Source organism: Elgaria multicarinata, chromosome 4 (genome assembly GCF_023053635.1).
Source record: "Elgaria multicarinata webbii isolate HBS135686 ecotype San Diego chromosome 4, rElgMul1.1.pri, whole genome shotgun sequence".
Lineage (NCBI taxonomy): Eukaryota > Metazoa > Chordata > Lepidosauria > Squamata > Anguidae > Elgaria > Elgaria multicarinata.
Genome location: NC_086174.1, coordinates 33942870 through 33964828, shown reverse-complemented (window position 1 = coordinate 33964828; position 21959 = coordinate 33942870). Strand labels below are relative to the sequence as shown.

Genomic DNA, 21959 nt, shown 5'->3' with positions numbered 1-21959 from the left:
GAAGCTCTCTGGGTGTTTTGCAATAATTTAAACCATAAAGTACAATGTGATCAAATACAATTACAGGAGTTAAAAACTACAGTATAAAATAAAAATAATAGCCACATAGAACTTAGCAGCAGTGCAAAGATTTAAAAATCAGCACTAGCTTTAAAACAAAAACAGAAAAATTAAAATGCGTGGGAAGATTAAGAAGTTCTTCATCTGATGCCAAAAGGAGCCCAATGTAGGCCCTAAGCCATTTAGGGCTCTGAATGTTAATAGAAACACCCGAAATGGGTTGGACGCCAGTTCAGATGGGAAAGTACTGGCATGATCAAGTTGACTTTCTCTCCCCGCTGATTTTCCTCTCCAATTCGCCACACATACCCACATTCACACCAACTATATATTTATCCTTGAAAATGTGCACCTGAAATTCCATGGGAGAGAAAGAACCTGGAGGTGAAGAAAAACAGTACAGTGGGAAAGGATTAAGGATTCCTCCCCACTGCAGATTGATTTGTCCTGATGTGGCAATACTTATAAAAGCAATAGTTACAGTGTGTTGCTCATGTTTGCATTATGTGCAATTTCAGGTTGGAGTGAAGACATAGGACAGCCTATAGACCCTCGCCCACTTTCGCCCAGTAAGAGCGAGGGAGGCAAATCAATACTGCTCTTCTGATTTTTTTATAGTATGGTTACATTTTTAGAATGCAAAATTCTTGTGCATATTTGTTTTGTGGTCATATCCATTACACATTTTTTTCCATTATTAAAATCAAGGTATTTTACCACAAATATCATGAAGTTGATCTCTGAAAGATTTTCAACAAAATTAATAGTTTGCTTCTGTTTTATGCTGATGTGCTTGGTGACAACTGGAAAAATTAAAGGTTGCTTTCCATGTAGGTTGAACAATCAGTGTACATCTCTGTGTGGTAGAAATTCAACAATAATTGCTCCGTATTGGCTTAAGGTGTGTGTGTGTGTTCAAATCATTTCTCAAACATGATTTGAAGTTTAACATTTACATCTAGCTCTCCTTATCAGTGAAATGTAGCCCAGCAAGAAGCAAAACATGATTCTTAATTAACAACTGAAGCCCTTTATGTGATACTAATCCCTTACTATTTGCTAGGTTTTGGTGGCTGCATGAAGGATGTTAAATTTACACGAGGTGCTGTCGTTAACTTGGCATCTGTGTCCAGCAGTGCTGTCAGAGTCAATCTGGATGGATGCCTATCAACTGACAGTGCTGTTAACTGCAGGGGAAATGACTCCATCCTAGTGTACCGAGGAAAAGAGAGGAGCGTTTATGAGACTGGCCTACAACCATTTACAGGTACCACACTGTCCCTTCCCTTAGATGAACAGCTGCATGGTTTTAGTTCACTTTGTAATAATGTATTCTCACATTTAGACTCTTTCTCTTCCTCTCTCTCTCTCCCTTGCTGTTAAGAATATCTATACCGGGTAATTGCTTCTAATGGAGGAGGGTCTGTATCTAGCACCTGGAGCCGTGGTCGCACAAGAGAATCAGGTAGTTAATATTTCTACATTTTTGTTCCCATATCAAGTCTTTCTTTAGGATTGACATTGTGCCAGCACTGCCAATTTTTAGGTGGCCAGTATGAAAAAAATAGATTCTGCTCTTAAATATAAATCTCATTGAAAACAAGGGAGCTTTCAGACCAGCCCTAACCATGTTTATTTGAAATTGCATGGACATGGCAACAATTCAATAGAGTATTAAGAATGCACAATTAGAATGCACAATTAGAATGCACAATTAGCCCATTGATTTCATACATGTAACTATGTTGGATTCTGACCCATATCTGAGGAGTCAGGTTTTCTTATATTTCATATATTTTTAAAGAAGTCTTATAACGTATGTATTGAATTGCTCTCATAACAAATCCAAATTTTGTTTTCCTATAATGTACAGATAGGCAGTTTTTGGAATATGCATTGACAGGTGTTTTGTGAGCCCAGCTGTGAAAGAGAGTCATATACATGTGCATAGGTCAGCTAAGAGATCAAGCCATATTGATAATGGTGTAACCCAAAGTCATAGGTGCAGGACCTCACATGACTTACAGAAATATTTGAAATTTGTCAGAAATGTTTCACTGAGTAGAACAATCCATTTTAGTGCTCGGCCAAAACAATTCAGAAGTTTTTCCCCCGGAACCTTTTTTGTTTTATAATTTTTTGTCTTCCCCTGAACTGTTAGAGAATTTCAGCCCCACTCTCAGCCTGAGAATATCTGGTGAAATGCTAATTGTGCACTGTGAACAGGGTGGAAAATCTGGAACACAAATACAGGTCAAGTTTTAATATTACATAATATTTAATAGTGTTAAATGAGACAACAGGCTTGGACCATACTCCTGCCAGTTACCCACCAGTACAAACTAACAATATAAGATCAATCAGTATGAACTGATGTGTAATTTCCTGAACATTTTCTAGAATTTTCTGTTTTGGTCCCCCGCCACCTCGCCCTGCCCCTGCACACAGAATTCCACCCCTGCAGAATATTCAGAAAATGTCCCACCCTTACTTTTCTGTCTTCAAAGACTGTGGAAAATTTGGGGATCTTTTTTCGCTCACCCTTCTGACTTCAACAAGAAAATCTGAAGATGATTTGTTGTTCAGAAGGATCATTTTTTCAACATCTTTGAACCTAAACCATCTGATTTCTCTAAATGCTGTGAGCATTGTTTGGAAGTAAGGGATGGGTGAGAAATTTATTTATTATTCACATTTCAATATGAATTTAACAGATTCACACTCCCCAAATCTAAACATGAACTGGAATACAGCTCCCAACCAACACACATACATTTCTGAAGTTTGAGATGCAGTTTGCAAAAAAAAAAAAAAAAAAAAAAAAATTAAGAAAAGAAAAGAGTAAGAAAAAAAGTGCACACGCACGCACCTTTGCAAAAGTGCACAAAAATGCATATGTTTTGAAACAATCTGTACATAAATGCATATTTTTAAAAACATGCACATGAAAATGCATACATTTTTTTATGGAGGCGAAAACAAGAATTTGTAATCTGATATGGAATGAGAGCCTGAGTGAAATCAAATCTGACAGATTTACCCGTACCTTTGGAAACTAGTAAAATTCTTAAATTGTTGATTAACACCCCCTCTAAAAAGACTGACACAACTCTGGTTTATGACCTCGCCAGTTATATCACTCTCTTTTCATACTAGTGCCTTAATGTGCTTGCATCACAAAAGCTGCTTTTGGACACCTTTGACCAAAGTGGAGTTTTGACTTGCAAATGTGCTGCTTATGCAGCTTAATGCCACCATGTGGTCGACCATCCCAAAGCGAGCAAGTACAGCCATGAATTTGTCCTAATTGTCTGTCCAGAGTAAGTTAGGCTATAAATTTATATTTACAATCTGACCACAGCACTGAGCAGATACAGATACATGTTCCCAAGGGCCGGGAAATAATTGCACTATTTAATTATTTTTGAGTCAGTTTTGTTGTGTCCCCTATGAGAAGACCATCTGCTATACAGTGCCTTACCTTGCCCTGTGATACATTTCAGAACTAATAAAATCAATATATTAATGTAGTATTGTCAGCAACCTGAAGCTTTGTGAGTAGATCACATTGCTGCTTTCAGGAAGAACCATTGCCATGCAAGTACTTTGAAATATAACGTAATGTCTCTTACATGGACTTCCATTCCCTCCCCTCCCCTGATGATTTTTTTTTAAAAAAACAACGAATCCAAGGAATAAGGGCATAAAACGAGGGATACTTGATTTTGTGAGGCTACAGCAATCCTAATCATCGGTACCCTAGAGTACACATACATTTATTGCAAAACCATCATCCATCATCCTGCCATAGACTTCCTTGGGCTTTTCCTTGGCTTCTTTTGTGCAGTCATCTGTGATGAAGTTGCTTCTTCCCTGATCTTTACTCAATTTAGCAATATCTAATAAATACTTAAAGGTTATTGGGAAAAGGGTAATATTTTTACTAGGTTTTCTAGGCTTGTATGAGCTGGGCTTTGAAAGTTTTTAAAATCTTTTTCATTCAAAACAACAACAGCCATCTTTACCTTGTGTTTTGAACTGATCCTCCATAAAAATAATGTATGTAAATGTTTGCAAAATCTCAAGCTGCAGCCTCACTATGTTGGCTGTAATGGGCAAATTCTTATTGATAATATGGAATTAGATTGTGCCAAATATCATTAACTTTTGTATTTTGCTCTTTAAACATTAAGTTTGGGGAAGTTCAAAATTTGAAAACTCACATGGGTTTAGAATCAGACTGCATTTGAGCAAATATTTGTGGTATCTTGGCAATAAAATGTCAAATGCCTGTTTATAATAGTGTAGTTACCTTGGCAACATCATTATATTGTTTAAACATCTACAGTCCACCTTCTTCCTTTGTGAGTGATGTTTCAACACATTTGGTACATTAAATTTCCCCCCCGAAAACCTGAACTAGACAAAAAAGAATGTTATGTAGATGGAGCTCTGATGACTTTGAAATATAGCTAAAACTGAATGGCTCAAGATGTGCAGTCATATTAAATCAATGCTGGAAAGTTACAACACTAATAAATTGTATTTATGCTAATGGTGAATCTGATTTACTGCAACTATTAAAAGTGAAGAATGGGGCAATAGTCTTCTTAGGACTGCTATTTTCTCTATTTCTCTTTTATCTTTTCACAGCCCCACAAAATGTTCCAACACCCTCAAGAGTTCACAGCATAAATGGTTACAGTGTTGAGGTGACATGGGATGAACCAGTTGGGGTCAAAGGTGTAATTGAGAAGTATATTCTGAAGGCATCCAGTGAAGATGGTCCCAGCATACCTACCATCAGTACTGAGATTTCTAATACTACTGCATTCAGAGGTACATGCCAAAAATACATCTTTAATTTTTTTTAAAAAAATCTGTTGTTGAGATGCTGAACAACTGTGCTCAGATGCTGCAAAATAATTTGGTGTGAGTATGAGAGAGACTGATCCAGTTCCTGTATAGTCAAGGGTGGGGTAGGGTAAAGCAAAGACAGAGTGAAAGCAATGTGAAGGCAAGTATATGGAGAGGAAGAGCTCATCTTTTCCTCACTCAGGTGGGAGAGGAAGCCTCACTTGGAAGGCTTTATACGGGTCAGGGACCTGCACTGGCCTATTGCTGTCTCTTTGCAGCATACCACTTTTGCCAGGAGTGGAGAGTAGCCAATAGAACACCATTTTTATTTTTTATTAAAAAAAAAAAAGATCCAGGGAATTACAGGCTGGTTAGCTTAACATCCGTTCCTGGTAAATTGGTAGACAGAATGATTAAACATAAAATGATCAGCCATATAGAAAGGCAAGTCCTACTGAAAAAGAATCAAAATGACTTCCACAAAGGTATATTGTGAACCGTCCAGAGAGCTTGTGAACCACCTACAGAGCTTCGGCTATTGGGCAGTATAGAAGTGTAATAAATAAATATATCCTGTTCTATAGAGCTCTTTGAGAATGTCAGTAAACATGTGGTGAGGGGTGATCCATTAGTCTTTGTTTACCTGGATTTTCAAAAGGGTTTTGATAAAGGTCCTTATCAAAGACTCCTGAGCAAATTTAGCAGTCAACGAGAGGTCCACTTATGGATCATAACTGGTTAAAGAACAACAAGCAGAGAGTAGAAATAAAAGGTCAATTGTTGCAATGGAAGGATATACACAGTGGAGTCTCCCAAGGATCTGTATTGAGACCAATGCTTTTAACTTGTTCGTAAATGATCTGGAACTAGGAGTGAGCAGTGAGGTGGCCAGGTTTGCTGATGACACCAAATTATTTAGAGTGTTTAAAACAAAAAAAGATTATGAAAAGCTCCAACAGGACCATGCCAAACTGGGAGACTGGGCATGGCAAATGCAGGTATAACGGTAAGAAAGTGTGAAGTGATATATGCTGGGATAAAAATCTCAACTTCACACATGTGATGATGGGATCCAAGCTGGTAGTAACTGCCCAAGCAAGAGATATTGGGGTTGTGATCAATAGTTAGATGAAAATGTCGACCCAGTGTGCAGCTGCTGTGAAAAAGGCAAATTTCATGTTGGGCAGAATTAGAAAAGGAATTTAAAATAAAACAGCCAATATCAGCTAATAAAACTGTCCCTATTCCGCTTCCTTAAATGGAAGGATATTGCTTGTATGTTGGAAAATGGCTATATATGCAGAGCTTTCAGCTTTCTAGAAGCCTCTTGTTGGATAAAGATGAGTTTAAGGTAAATGCAACAATTTTTACTGATTTTGGCATTATGCAATAATCAAATCTAAAGGTCAAGAAGCTACCTGAGTCTTGCATTGAGAGTACTGTGGTCAAACAGATGTATTTCAAGGACTTTTCAGTTCAGCCATGTGATTACATCAATTTTAGTTTCTGTTTGCTTAAATTCACATGAGCAGATTTTTGTCAGCACAAATATTTGGGGAATGACAGTTCTTCTTATTGATATCCACAAGATAATCCTGAACAAACAGCAGCATTTTCTATTTATTGCTCTCTGTTTCTCATTGATTCTCATCTTGATTTAAAAGCCATCCTTTAAGAGATCAGAAAAATCAGTTTTGAATGAGAACTATTCTATCCTCTAAATGTTGGCTAGGATCCAAACAGCTACTTTGGGGGCATTTTCAGTGGGATTTTTGACACTTTTAAAAACAAAGATGAACCCCTATGCCACATTACAAAATGCCACAAGATTTAGTGATGGACCACCAATTTTGATGGCTTTAAAGGGGTTGGGGTAGATGAATCTCTGGAGAAGAATGCTATGGCTATTAGTCCTGATGGCTATTTTCTGCCTCCATTATCAGAGGCAGAAAGCCTCTGGGGAACATGGATGGGTGTTGTTCCACCATGTCCTGCTTGTGGATCCATAGTCGACAGCTGATTGGCCACTTTGTGGAGTACTGGACTAGATGGATCCTTGGTCTGATTGAGCATGGCTCTTCTTATGACCGTATGTTCTTAACAGATGAATTCTATATGTGATATATGACAGCTGAGGGGTTATAGGATATGGAAGAACGTGAGAGAGAACTCTGGTAATGGGAAACTATGTAAACAGGCCACTGCACAAAAAGGGAACACTTTATACAAAACACCCTGGCTTCACAACACACATGGAAACTGGACCATATTGCTTCTCTTCCTGGAACCCTAATAGAGCACTTTGCCGATGCAGAGGCCAGACTATTGGTCCATGCAGTACTTCTCCTGATTGGCTCAGCTGTACCTGAGTGTGGGAACTCCTCCCTTCATTTGAATTGGGCCTTGAACTTCTGCCTAAAACTCCTGCCCTGAGTTGCTCCACTGTTAAGAAAACCTTCTTATTTTGCCAAGGTTTCAATTAATTTTAATTCCTACCTGCTGATGAATTTGTTTTGTTGGCCTGGTTTTAATGCTCTTTCTGGTATTAGAATTTTGTTTGACTTTGTATTTCAGTGTTGTAAACCACACTTGGCCCTTTTGAAGACGCAAAGGTGGTATATAAATGACTGTATAAATAACCACGGTAATTTAGGCAGTGAGTCTAGGGTGACAATATGGAAAGGGGACAGGGCTCCTATAGCAGGTGTCATTTGTATGCATACAGCACCTGGTGAAATTCCCTCTTCATCACAACAGTTAAAGCTGCAGGAGCCTGCCCTCTTTTGTATCTGGCCAAGAGGGCTCCTGCAGCTTTAACTGTTGTGATGAAGAGATAATTTCACGAGGTGCTATATGCATACAAATGACACCTGATGAAATTCCCTTTTCTTTACAATTATTAAAGATACAGGAGCCCTGCCCTCCTTTTCATATGGTCACCCTAAGTATGCCTAGCTGCCAAGTTTAGCTCTACATGGGCTATTCACAATTGCTCTCAAAGCTTCTGTTAAGACTTTGCCCAAACCTTATAGCAACCCTTGTGAGCAGAAGTCTGGCCACCTTATAAAAGAGAAAAGCTGACAAAAATCTAGTGGTCTTGAGATGTGCATTCTCCTTCTGCTTGTCTTAGCAGGTTGATTGCAAAGCAATTTGCACAGCTGGGCAGGCCTGCAGGTGTTTGGAAATGTGTTAGATAGGTGGCCGCCTACTAGCACATGAGTTAATGCAGAGGACGTGGGAAACCTCACAGGAACTGAAACTCTGCTGGCTGTTAACTCAGGTTGTGCCAATAAATCAGAAAGCCATAGGGCAGGATGACCTGTGCTGGAAGGATTTGTTTCTTTGGTGGAGAAGATTGCTTCAGTTTAAAATGTGTTTTTGTTATTTTTAAAGGGAAAGGGCTACAACTCAGCTTAAATTTCTAATGTGTATAACTGGGGAGTGTATATTCTAAAACTGAAAGTAGAGTTGTTTTAAACTAAAATGGTTTGCCTTTTTCATTCTGAATTGGATCCAGACTTAATCATTTTTAGGGGTGACCCATTAAAATCAGTTGGATACAATTGCCTGTGTTTACTTTTGGAAATGAATCAGCAAGAACTATGAGTCTGTTTAGGCAATTAGGAAAAGGCTTGGGTCTCCCACACTCTTTTCTTGCTCCCCTTATTATGACTAAAAGATACTCAATAAACTGGGTAGATCCTGAAGAGTTTATCCTGCAAGATTAGGAAGCTTTCACGTTAAAATAAATTCTGGATCTCCCATGTTCATTCAGTGTTTTCTCTCTATGGGAAAGGAATATTTCAATTTCACATGTGAATTTAAGAGATCATGAGAGGGGTTTATTTATTCACTTGAGCTGTTTGACGTTGGAGGAGTAAATGCCCTAAACTTCACGGATCAGCCTCTACTGGGAGTAGGGATTCCCAGTTTGTGAGGGAGACAGACATAAGCCTTCTCTGATTTGGTTTATCTATGGCCTTAGCTAGACCTAAGGTTTATCCCGGGGTCATTTTGGGGTCGTCCCTGCCTTCTCCCGGGATCCCCTGTGTGTCATTTACGTGAACAGGGATGACCCCAGGATAAACCTTAGATCTAGCTAAGGCCTATGTTAGAAAAAGTAATGTATGAAGTATCCTTGACAAGCATGTCTACTTGCATGTGCTTTCTGTTGGTGGTTGTAGAAAGGAGGGAGTATAACTCTTTGTTAAAAGCTGTGAGTCTTCTGGAGTATCCAGGACAAGCTGAATGGTGGGAGCTTCAGGACAGACAGTAGTACTTCTTCACACAGCGCATACTTAAACTATGGAATTTGCCACTGCAGGATGTGATGATAACCACCACCTTACATGGCTTTAAAGGGATTTTGCCAAATCCATGGAGGATAAAGTGATCAATGCTTATGGGTTGTGATAGCTATATTTTATTTAGTTATTTACAGTATCTGTATACTGCTTCACATCCAAAGGATTTCAGAGTGGTGAACAGCAGATAGGATAAAAACAACAACACCATTTTAATATAACTACATTTTAAAAAAATAGCAACAGAGTATTGATAAACGAAGTTCTGATAAAACCATGGCCAGTCATTCAGCGAAGGCTTGCAAGTGGGGAAATAAAGACAGACACTAGAGCTTGGGATAAACTAGAGCTGTCCCCTCCCGGTGCCAATCAGGGCCTTAAAGGCCCTCTTACGCAAGGCTGCCTTGCATTAAGAGGGCCTTAAAGGCCCAGATTGGTGTAGGGCGATGGCATGCTTTCCAGGGCTTATAGAAAGCATGCAATTTCCCCCCAGCCATGCTAATGAACACTTTACAGAGGCCCTGGAAAGTGGCCTTTGCCATTCCCCACTGCACCAATCTGGTCCGCAGGGGCGTCCGCTGCCCTCGCGGCCACGGTTGAGTTTTGATCCAAGTACTAGAACCCTAAACCCGGCTCAGTAGCAAATGAGCAGCCAGTGCAGTTCCCTCAGCAAAGGAGTTGCATACTGAAAAGGGTCAGCTCCTGACGACAGCTGAGCTGCTGCATTCTGTATTAGCTTCAGGAGCAGCCTTAAGTACTATACGCTACTATTAAGATCACAGGCATGATGCTTCTGAATACATGTTGCTGGGGAACATGAGCTGGAGGGTGCTATTGCACTCCTGTCCTGTTGGGCTAGGTAGTCCTTTGCTCCCATCCAAGGGAGCATCCAGCAGGGCTCTTTGTATATTCTGTGTTGGGTTCTTACTTTATCAGATAAGGAATGCCATTGTCCAGTATTGTTTGTTTGTTTATTTATTTATTTATTTATTTGAAGATGGAAGGAATTGGAATGTGACTGAGACTTGAGTTGCACTGGTATTGAAATACGATTGTGGCTACATTTTAATGCAGTTATTCTAGCAAATCATATATGTGTGGGTAATTATATGATATTTGCTGAAGATTCATATGTCTAAATGCCAGATGGGAAAATGACTTCCCTGAATACTTTTCCTGGACTTTTCTTCATGTGAACTTTGCCTCTTTTGCAAATGAGATTTCAAGCCTCAGTGAATCAGATCTGCAGTCAGACAAGTGGAAAAATGCTTTTCCTGCTTGATGCTCCATATTTACCATTGTATTATCTAATACACAATACGACAATCAGTATTGCCAAATCAAAATTCTCATAATTTCTTTCCTTTTCTATATTGCAAATACTTGTGTTGTGTAGTTCAGTATAGCATTGTTCTTACATTACTGATACCTCTGCAGAATATGGATCACTGAATTATTTTGGTTTTGGTCTGAATTTACCCAGGCCATCTGCATAAATTCTATAAGAATTCTATAATTCTAAGAGTTCTGTATCACTGTTCAGTATAAAACTATCAGGGTGGCATATGATGTGGGCATGTCCTGTGGTTGGAAGTTATTATTATTATTATTATTTATTTATATAGCACCATCAATGTACATGGTGCTGTACAGAGTAAAACAGTAAATAGCAAGACCCTGCCGCATAGGCTTACAATCTAAGTTACTGCCCACATAAATTTTGTCTTTGCACTTTTTAATTCTATTTCTGCAGTGTGGGAACTTACACATGGACAGAAAAAGTGAACTCTGATAACCATAACAGTTGCAAAGAAACTTATATTCCAAGCCCAGAAGGGTATGCACGCACCACTTATTATTCAGTGGACTGAAAAGCTGGTGGTATTTGAACACATATATTACAGTCAGCAATTGTGTCTGGATGCTTATTTAGCCACAAGGGGTAGTATTCAGTGCTACTCTTGTGCAGGTGGCCCAGGCATGCCAGAAGCGGGGTGCATGCAGGTGACCCTTCCACTGGTGGCTGCAATGCAGTATTTGTGCAGTGAAGTGCTGTAACGAGCAGAAATGCTCATTTCCGGAATGGGCGTGTTGCTGGAAGTGCTACATTGCAGCCATCAGTGCTATGTGAACTCCCACCAGCAAGGACTTCCGTACATGGGCTGTCATTGGCAAGTCTGGGCTGCCTGCCAAAGAGTAGCATTGGATACTACCCCTGTCTGCTTTTATTAATGTGTATATTTTAAACAGAAGTACCAAAACTTTCTTTTTTAAAATCTATAGTGTTGTGAACAGTATTGCAAATGGATATGCTTTTATTCTTGTTTTTCTTATGTTCTGCCATCAGTGTTGATGTTTGAAGGTTTTCTCCCCTTTTGTTTTGTTATAATTGCAAATGCATTTTTAAATGAAATTTAAAAAAAGATGAAGTACATAAGCTTATTAAAAATATGTTAAAATCAGTAAGCTAAAAAACACATAGCAGAAGGTGGCTTGCACTGAAAACCTAGTGATGGGGGCATTATTTATTTATTTACTAAAACATTTGTATCTCACTCTATATCACAAGAATCTCAGGGTGATGTACAGATAAAATCATACAAACAATAAATATACACAACTAAAAATAAATTAAACCATTAATAAACTAAAACCGGTATAAAATTTAAAACAGTAAAACCAATTAAAACAAGTAAAACTATGGACAGGTTTGCTGAATTTAGCCATTAAAAGCTTTGTTAAAAAGCTATGTCTTAACTTGATGCCGAAATGAAACTAGTGCTGGCACCAGTCGGGCGTCCAAGGGGAGGGCATTCCACAGCCAGGGTGCCACAACAGAGAAAGCTCTCACCCGTGTCCCACCATAGTATATGTCTCAAATTAGTGAGATGCAGAGGAGGGCTCCTCCAACAGATTTCGGCCTCTCAAAGTCATGCTGTTGTATCTAGTTATGATTTTAAAACCATAACTTTTATGTGGGTTGTTTCCTTTTATGTGGAATTGGATTGACTACTCGAGACTGACTTTAGGAGTCTGGGTTGTGAAGGCATGCCATGGCCACCCATCTGTGCACTCACAATGGTCACCAAAGGCTGGTAAGTCTGGCCTCCGACCCAAGCCATGCTGTGAGTTGTAGGTGTAAACTTAGGTTTTTATTAATTTTTTTAAAAAAATACTTAAAACCCCCAAATTCATGTTTTTAGATTTTTCTGGAACATTGTACAGCCAGACCTATCACCATGTCAAATTTCAAGTTTCTAACTCATCTGGAAGTGGGTAAACATTTCCGGACATACATGACACACACATACTTTCTGCTTTATAGGTAGAGATTGTTATATTTTATATCTCACTTTTCCTCCAAGGATCCTCCTCCTCTCCTCCTAATTTTATCTTCACAACAACCCTGTGAGGTAGATTAGACTGATAGTCAGTGACTGGCCCACAGTCACCCAGTGAGCTTCATGACAGAGTGCTTCACCGAGTTTCACCCCGGTCCTAGTCCAACATTCTAACCTCTATACCACACTAGTTCTCAATTTTTGTTTGAACATCAACAGTTTCACATTTGAAATTGCTTAAGAACTCTTGGATGGATATCACCTACCCGGTAATTTGTTTTCAATTTATCAGTAAAGTCTAGTTTTTCTAGAAGTTGATCTGTTATTACCACTATTCATTTATATAGTAGATTTATATCCCACTTTTTAACTAGAGGTCTTAGCGTGGCTTACAATATTTATAAAAGCCAACAGATCTAGTGAGAACCATGTGCTCAAAAAACAAAACTGGTTGTCATGTCTAACCCTACTGCTCCTGTTTTGGTAGAAGGTGTTTCAAATAATCAATCAGAATCAGATTCGGAACTAGAGGAGGAAGTGCCAGACACCAGCCAGCCTGTACCAGTGGGGGAGAAAGCTCTCATGAGCGATTCACCAGCTGGGAGTCAGCCCTCTCCAGAGCTTATCTCCTCAAGGCCAAATCCTACATACTCAGCGGAAAGTGAGCTTTCTTCTGGAGGAGAGCGCCCCAACAAGCTAGCTGATGCTAGGGTCCACCGGAAGCTAAAATGCATGGAGCGAAAGGAAGGCATGAGAAAGTTGGTCCAGCTAGCATTGTGTCAGAACCTGCCTCTGCACCAGGCTCTCTGAAGTTACGGGCATGATCGGACAATTGTCTCGCTTAGTTTGCATAGTTTTGCCTAGGGGGAAGTTTCCAAGAGATTAGACTCTCTTCAGGTGAAAGAGATGTTTGTTGCTTAATAAAAGCTTTGTGGATTACCTAGCAAGCCTCATCATTTGCCTCCCATCAAAAGCAGGAGTTTCCTGAGAAACACGACACTGGGCAACACAATGAGCACCACATTTTGCCTCAATTCCTCAGACTCCTCTCCTGTAAATGTCAGTATCTTCTCTATATCTTCTGCCATGAAGACAGATGCATTCATTCAGCTTCTTCTCTGCAATCTCCTTAGTACTCCTTCCTTCGCATCTAACAGTCCAACCACCTCCATAGCCATTTTCCTACTTCTGATGTATTTAAATTGTAGTGTTATTAGCAGCATGCTCCTCAAAATCCTTTTTTGCCTTCCTTATTGCGTAGTTACATCTCTTTCGTGCAAGTTTGTGCTCCTTTTAGTTCTCATTTTGAGCAACATTTCTATTTCCTGAAGGATGCCTTCTTTTCTCTAATAGCTTCCTTAACACTGGTGGTTAGCCATGTATGTGACCTCTGGAACTTTGTGGTATATGTGTTGTATACATTCTTGCTGAGCTTCTATTATTATGGTTTTCAAGAACCCCCAAGCATTCTGGAAACATTGACTTTCTCTGTCTTTTTTGTTTTTTTTAACTAACCCCTCACTTTTGAAATTCTGATCAAAGAATCTTGAAAATCTGGTATCAATTTGACTCTTACTAGTTCGGATATCCTAGTAGCATTAATCATTTGGTGTTAGTCACACAAGTGTACAGTCAGCTTTAGCACAAGATGAAAATTAAATTCTCTGGCCATAGGTTTTGAGCCATCAGTGAATCTAATGTAAATGCAGCAGAAGATACACAGATGTCAAAGCAGGGTCAGAAGTGGCACCATAGAACTTGCCTCTTCTCTTCCAGTGATGGAAAGGAGCAGTTTGAAAGTGCATTCAATAAGCATAAAGTAAGCATTATTGATGTTTTCAAAGTGTTAGCATCCCATATAATGTAGGAGTGTTGGCATCTCTATTAAGCTCTTTGGCACCAGCCGATCCAGAGATCTCACCACTAAGCGCTAATGCATTTTGCATTAAGGCTTAACACTGACGAAGTGTGACTCACCACAGTGGTAGGGTTAAAAAAAAAAAAGTAAGCAAAAACACAGGGTTTCAATTATCTACAACCGGTAAACAAATGCATGAACCTAGCATCCACATGTGACATTTGCATGCATTTTAGAACAATATCAGAAGAAGCTAGGTTTCTTTATATCAAATCAACTTTTGCAAGTTTATTTTTGCTGAGATTTGGGGTGTCATTGCAGTTTTTATAGAACTGCACTGATTTTTGTATTTTTGAGGTGGGCTTTTAAAGGAAGAGAAAAAAACTACTGCCTTTCTGCATTTTGCCATTCCCCCCCCCCCCCGCCCATTTATTTGCAGCTCTAATATCTTGTCCCTTTGGCATCATTTTTAGTGTTTCTTTCTTTCCTGGGGGTATTCGGTCTTTTTTTTTTAAAGTGAATCAATCTTTGCATTTCCTGGACCACTATGTGGATCGGAACTCAGTTATCCTTCGGCTTGCGCTCTTCTCTGAATTTTGCAATTCAGTTCTCAGCTCAAATGTTACATACCAAAAATACATATATTAGGCAAACTTGCCTACAAAAAAAGCATATATTAGCACATGCAAGGCAACACTGCATATTTTCTGGGTGGTTTTATTTATTTATTTATTTTTGCACAGAGCAATATGGAAATTGAATGGAATTGGCTAATGAAACATGCAAAACTGACATGGATCAGAAAAAGACTGTTCAATCCATCCTGTTCTTCATTTTGTGATTCCTCATGGAATCATACAAGAAATGTAATGACATCATGGCATTCACAATAGCCAATCAAAGTGATAACATTATTACTTCCCCTCAGACAGAATCTCAGGGTTGGAAAGAGCACATCCCTATTGCCAAGGTAACTGATCCCATTTCCTTCTTTTACTATGTTGTGATGGTTTCATTGCCATTGTACAGCATGGCAAAGGAGACAACATCAGCAGCATGATTACCTTGGCTTGGTCCCTGAGAACAGGGCCTTCTTGGAAGCCCTTCCTGCCAATTTCCCCTTCCCCAAATTTACCTTTCCAAAGGGGAAGGTGGTAGCAGTGAGTGGCACTGGTGAGGAGAACTTTCAACAGAGGCAGAATTCCATTTCCCCATGTCCCCTCGTGTTTATTGATGTTGCTGATTGTAAAACATTCAGGCCTTTAAAAAGAGAACTTCTCTGCAAGCACAACCTATCACAGCCACTGGACCTGTCTCCTTTGCAGTGTTAAGCTCAAGGAAACTGGGACAACAGCAATAATGGCTGGCTAGCAGCAGCTGCACTGTAATGAATCCTTTACATGCCAAGTCCCAACTTTGGTCCAGTTATTGGCTAAGCTTTTAATTGAGTGCTGGGGGAACTTTTGAGTTTGCCATGGTGAGTCACCCCATTTTTTAAATTCCAGTACTGCCACTATTTCCAGCATTGCAATGGCGGCATGAATTGAACCAAAACTTTGATTCGTTACTACTTAGATACTATTAACCAGCAAGAGCCATTGTTGCCAACTGAATACCAGCAAAAGCAACAGTATTCTGGCACATCTTGAGAAAAGAAGGGGCCATATCAGGGGGAGGACTAGGGACTTTGTACCCATATCTCAGCCTAAATATCTCATCCTTGCAGCCATCTCTGTTAGCCCAGCCGTGTATGAACACAATATATTGTAGAGTGATGCTACAGGCAGCATAGCAGGGCTAATGTGCTTCATATAGAATGATATTGTAGGTACATTGTGACAAGCCACTGTGCATGCTGTCTCTACGTATATCTGTGTCCAATACAAAGAACCATTGACTCCCATATCTAATTATTCAGGATTACCAGTCTATGTCACAATCCAGTAACAAGCTACATACATGCATGGCACAATGGGTGGCATGCCTGCTTTCCTGTTGTTGTTTTTCCTGGCAACATCCCTTGTTGAATCACAAACTGAGAGTGTAAAATGCAGCATGGGAATTTAAGAGAGGCACTACAGTAGAAAACAAGACTTTTTGAACAATACCGTGCTAGCTGGATCTATTTTAGATTGCACCCATTGTGTCACATAATTTGCACTTGCATTTCCAAGATAGCGTCTTTGCTGAGCTTCCTTTTTAAACAAATACAACACTCTTACCTTAAGATACACTTCTGCCATTTAAACAAAATTATTAAGGGAACTGGGCAGAAAATGAGCAAAGACACACAACTATCAGCTCCTGGGAAGATTAGATATGATTATGAAATGAACTCTAGAGAAAGTCTTGGGAGATGTCTTAAAAGTTGCATCTAACCCTTCTGTCTTAGATATGGGTCTTTGGATATTTTCTGTTTGCTTCCTCTCCCCCCACCCCCCAGATGGAAGCACAGAAACACGAATCTCTGAATTTATCCTTAAAACCTACTGAGCGTGCTGCTGTAGGTAGGCAAGGAAAAAGTGCACTTTTTTATTTACATAGTTCAGTAAGCTACTTTTTCTCCTCTCTCAGCTGCCAACCTAGCTGTTTGGCTAGCATCCACTGTAATCTGTTCTCCTTCATTATGTTAATCTGTGGGCGGAAAGATTTCTGTCATCTTCAAATCGCTTGTACAGCAATGGTAAACACCTTGGCCTGTCTGTAATTGGACAGGTGTCTGCATTGGTGTCACCCAGCTTTTAATTCAATTAGAGAACTGGCTGCTCTGCTCTCATTACCCACTCATTTCCTCTGCACTTCCAGTCAGTCAGTGAAATTTATACTCCGCGCCTGCCTGTCCTGCAGTATAAAGTCAGCAGCCCCATAACATCATTGATGTACACACACATTAATTTATAGCTGAGCAAATTAAATTATGCATTCTTATGAAAATATTCTGAGACTGTCATGGATGCATGTAGTGGGTTTGAGAAACAACTTTTATTATAAAACATCATAATGTGTTAGTTATTATTATGACAGCTGAGTGGATACTGGGGCACTGCATCTCTGTTTGCCTGTATTTGCTCTGATTCTAGGCCTGTCCTTCATTGCCTCGCATACATACAGGTGTGCCCAAATGCCAAAGTTAACCAACAACATATAAGCAGCTTTACTCAAAATCAGAAGGAGATACTTGAGCATATCCCTGGATAGAGTGTGATAGCCGACAATGAAAGAGTTCTTTTTGCCTTTGGGCTGAAAACTGGTATATAAATTAACTTATCATCTTCATCGTCCAGTAATTATGACTTCTCAAGCAGTGTTCCATCAACTTTTCTTCATTTTTTAAAATTTACATCAGTGCTTTTGCAGGACCAAAAGATTTAAAATAAACATAATGCATAATGTTTCTACTCAATATAGCACAATTAATTAAAAAAAATCAGAGCTATTAAATGCATATGAAATTTTCTGTTAGTCACTGAGCATAAAGTTTGTGTCAACAGTATTCTGATCCCTTGTCATCTTTGAAGGGGTTATACTACTACTGCAATGCAGGGAGGTTCTCCACACAACTGCACTGCCCCCCTCCAAATCCGTCACAGCAAAAGTTCTAGTCTTTAAAAAAAAGCCACATGCTAGATTACAGACAGTAAATCAATTGAAGGTACCACTCTTTCCGCCCAGTGAAGGGAACCTTTGGAAATAAATTAAAATTCTAACACAGACATTTTGACACAGTGACCCCATGAAACTGAATAATGTCATTTGTTAAATATGGATGTAAAGTTAAGAGTGTAGCAGCGAACTGAAATCACACCTAGCACAAGAGGCCCACTTGGTATGCAAAGCAAGTTTTCAATTTTATTAAAATAGCCCCTGTTTAATTATGAGTAATATTTAATTTAGTATCTGTTTAGGAAGGCAAACCTTGAGGCCTTCTTTTAATTTATCTGAGGAAAATGAAGAAAATGCATAAAAACCAACAGTGTTGTATTATCAGACTCTGGTTTGTTAAACATGCTGTTATTATATACCATTTCCACTGAAAATTCACAGTTGCTAGACAGCATATGAACCTCAAATATACTGTTTTTCTAATTGTTTTTCTATTAAAAAAAATGAGGTCTGATTAAATAGTAAGTGTTTACTCTAGAACTACCTCAGGTGAAATACTTCCCTGTTCAGTATTCCTAAACAACATTCTGTCTCTGAACAATATATTCAAAGGGTGCTCAGATATTTAAATGGTTTAAATTGTGCTTCAAGTATCGGCCAAAAATACACTGTATACATAAGGTTCTGTCCACAAATACAACTACCATTCAGTGCTCTAAACCATTTTAGGACGCTATCCCATCAGGATAGTCATACGTCTCTGAACTTGGAAGCTAAAAACTACCCAATGCAGGGCAGATGGAATGTGGAGGGGATTCTCTTCAGAGCAGGAGAGGGGGAGGCCATGTGGTGTGTTTAAATTGTGTAAAGGCACAATTTACAATTTATGGTGTGTAAAGGCATCTCCTCCCCTTCCCACCCCCTTTTTTTTGCCCTCATCACACTCGGGAAAGGAGCTGGCATGGAAAGAACTGTGCTGGCTATGAGGTGGGGGGCGGGGGGGCAGGGTCAGTGGTTTCTGGGAGCTGAAGTCAGAGAATAGGATTGCGCCCTCAATTTCTTAATATTCCACAAAAATTCTGCCCCACCTGGTACCATGTCCCACAATCTGCCAGATTTGACTGCCTTTACTTAGTGCTGAGCTGTCAAGGTACAATTCTTAGTGTACTGGCCACCCTGCTCCTCAATAGTCTCCCTGCTTAAACTAATGGAGGTGGTCTCTGGGTTTGTATTGAGTATCCCAAGTCTGTTGGTCCTGGGGGATTTCATCATGGTCTTACTATGGAAAGATGAGGTGAGTCAGGCCATCAACACAATCATTCCTGAGCGCCTTCTCTGGTGTTGTGGAACCTGAGTGGCCCTGTGGTTTCTTGCAAATCTTTGGGTGATGAGATAGCTTGGATGAAGGTTAGAGTGCGTTTGGTATAGGACTTGTCACGAGGACGGACGAACATGTGTGAGAGCGTAATCATACCTACTGCATGGCAGTGAAATTGGTGAAGAAGGCTTACATTGCTGACTCCATTGCATCCTCAAATAGCTATCCAGCAGAGCTTTTTTGGTAGTAGTACAAAGTTTAGTATCATCTACCCCAACAAATAGTACATAGATACCTTTAAAATTGCACGGCACTTTGAGAACAAAATCACTTGGCTTTGTAGCAATCCAAACTGTTGAGATAGGCCCTGTTGAGGTGTTCTGATGATATGGACAAGGCACTTACAGCAATGTAGCAGACTGTGTCTCCTTGGCTTTTGCCCATCATGGCCTGTTAGGTCTAGCTGGGGAGGTCTGGCATGGTAGGCCCAGGGAGTGGTGTCAGCCACCTTTAAAGAGGCACTTGTGTGACCACTCCTGAAAAGTCCTTCCTGAACACAGAGGTCTGTTAATGACCACTCAGTTATAAATACTACTTTTGGGGTTAAGGTGCTTGCAAGGGTAGGGGGGCAGAGCTTCAGAGGATATAGACAATCTGCATTTATGCCCTCATCTAGTCCACTGGCCCTCATCTAGTCAATTACTATGTCTGGGCATTGATTCAGAACAGCCACTGCCTCACCTGAATTTGATGAAAAAGAGAGATGGAGCCACCATTAGAGTGGAAGAGGAAAATACATGATTTCCCCATCCTTGGGGAAATCACATCCCCCTCCTTGTATAAAAGTTTGCATTAAGGGGGCCTTTAAGGCCCTGATTGGCAGGTGGGAGGGGAAGGCCTCCAGAAAGTGTGCAATTCCTCTGGCATGCCACTAGCATGGCCGGGGGAATTGCACACTTTCAGGAGGCCCAGGAAAGTGCACTTCACCAAGCGGTCATTCAGCCCAGAACCTCGGAACAGGCCGGATGAGCCGGGCTTGGCGAACTTGCAGGGCGACCCCCCCCCCCGTGAGTTCTCCAGTCCCTAATTGTAATGCACTTTATGTGGGGCTGCCCTTGAGATTGTTTCAGAAGCTGCAGCTAGTACATAATGTGGTGGTTAGATTTTTCAGTATATAAATGTAAATAATAATAATGATGATGTCAGCCACACCTGGATATTTTAATGACTTTTTTATTATTATTGTTTTGGCAGGATCTACACTACTGCTTTAAAACAGTTTATAACCATAGTGACAACTGTTGGGGCCTAGGACACACTCCATATACAGTTTTCATACTGTTTTCAAAGTGTCATATCCTGCTTGGTGTAGATCTGGCCTTATTGTTTTAATGATTAGTTTTTGTGTATTTTATCATGATTTTATCTTGTAAACTGCTTTAGCGTGGGAGATTTTTTTGGTTTGTTTTTTTAAAAGACAAGCAGGCCATAGACACATTTACCATCAAGTGTCTTTGCATTGACATACAGTATCTCCACCTTGTTATTCTGAGTAATTTAGAGCAATGGAATGATTTGGTCAATGTCTAGAGTGCAGATGGCAGAAGGCCTGTCATGAGCACAAGGAAGGCTTGTTCTATGGTGGTGAATAACCAGCCAACAGATCTCTTTCAGGAATCCAGTGGGGCAGGTAGCGGGACCCTCAAAATCTCCCTGTGACCAATATTCCTTGTATTTTGCAGGTCAAATAGCTCACATTTGCACTGAATTGGATACCATAACTATGACAGGGTCAAAAATGGAAGCAACTACAGCAGGATGTACTCATGACAGGGATAGCTTGACCACGGTGGTACAGGCATTGGTAACCTCAAGATTGGATTACTGCAATGCACTCTATGTGGGGCTGCCCTTGAAGCTGCTCCGGAAGCTGGAGCTAGTGCAGAATGCTGCAGCTCGGCTGTTGTCTGGAGCTGCCCCTTTCCAGCATGTAACTCCTCTGCTGAGGGAGCTGCACTGGCTGCCTATTCGCTACGGGGCCAGGTTTAAGGTTCTTGTTCTTGTGTACAAAGCCCTAAACAACTTGGGACCAGGATACCTGAGAGAGCGCCTTCTCCCTTACCAACCTGCCCGGTCACTGAAGTCATCTGAGGGCCTGCTCCTGGTGGTTCCACCTAGATCCATCCTCCGATTGGAATCCACCAGGGGAAGAGCCTTCAGCGTGGTGGCTCCCCTCCTGTGGAACTCCCTGCCTCTGGAGGTCAGGCAGGCGCCAACCTTGTACTCCTTTCGGCGCCTCCTGAAAACATCTTTATTCCAAGAAGCCTTTCTTTAACATGCAGCCTTGGATTTCTGTGTTGTTGTTGTTTTGCTTCTTTTTAAATTTTGTTCTAACTGTTTTATTCTGTTTTTATTTTCATTTTACCTTGTACACCGCTCCGAAATTTTTTCAATGAGGAGCGGTATATAAATATTCTAAATAAATAAATAAATAAAATGTTATAGTTAATACTTTTCAGTTTGTGCAGCCAGAGGGTATGGAAATTGAAGACCATTTATTCTCTGGATGTTTACTCATCATGGTTATTAAAAGCAGCTTGAGGGAAGGGAGGGTGTTG

The 21959-nt window shown here is 40.1% G+C and overlaps 1 protein-coding gene across 1 annotated transcript in view; it reads left to right on the top strand.

Moving 5' to 3' along the window:
- USH2A (usherin) overlaps positions 1-21959 on the top strand; it is a 594633-nt gene that overhangs the window by 197979 nt on the left and 374695 nt on the right. The window contains exons 28-30 of the mRNA XM_063125387.1: positions 1124-1327; positions 1445-1525; positions 4714-4899. Of these exons, the coding sequence (XP_062981457.1) occupies positions 1124-1327; positions 1445-1525; positions 4714-4899 (471 nt within the window). The remainder of the gene's footprint in view (positions 1-1123; positions 1328-1444; positions 1526-4713; positions 4900-21959) is intronic.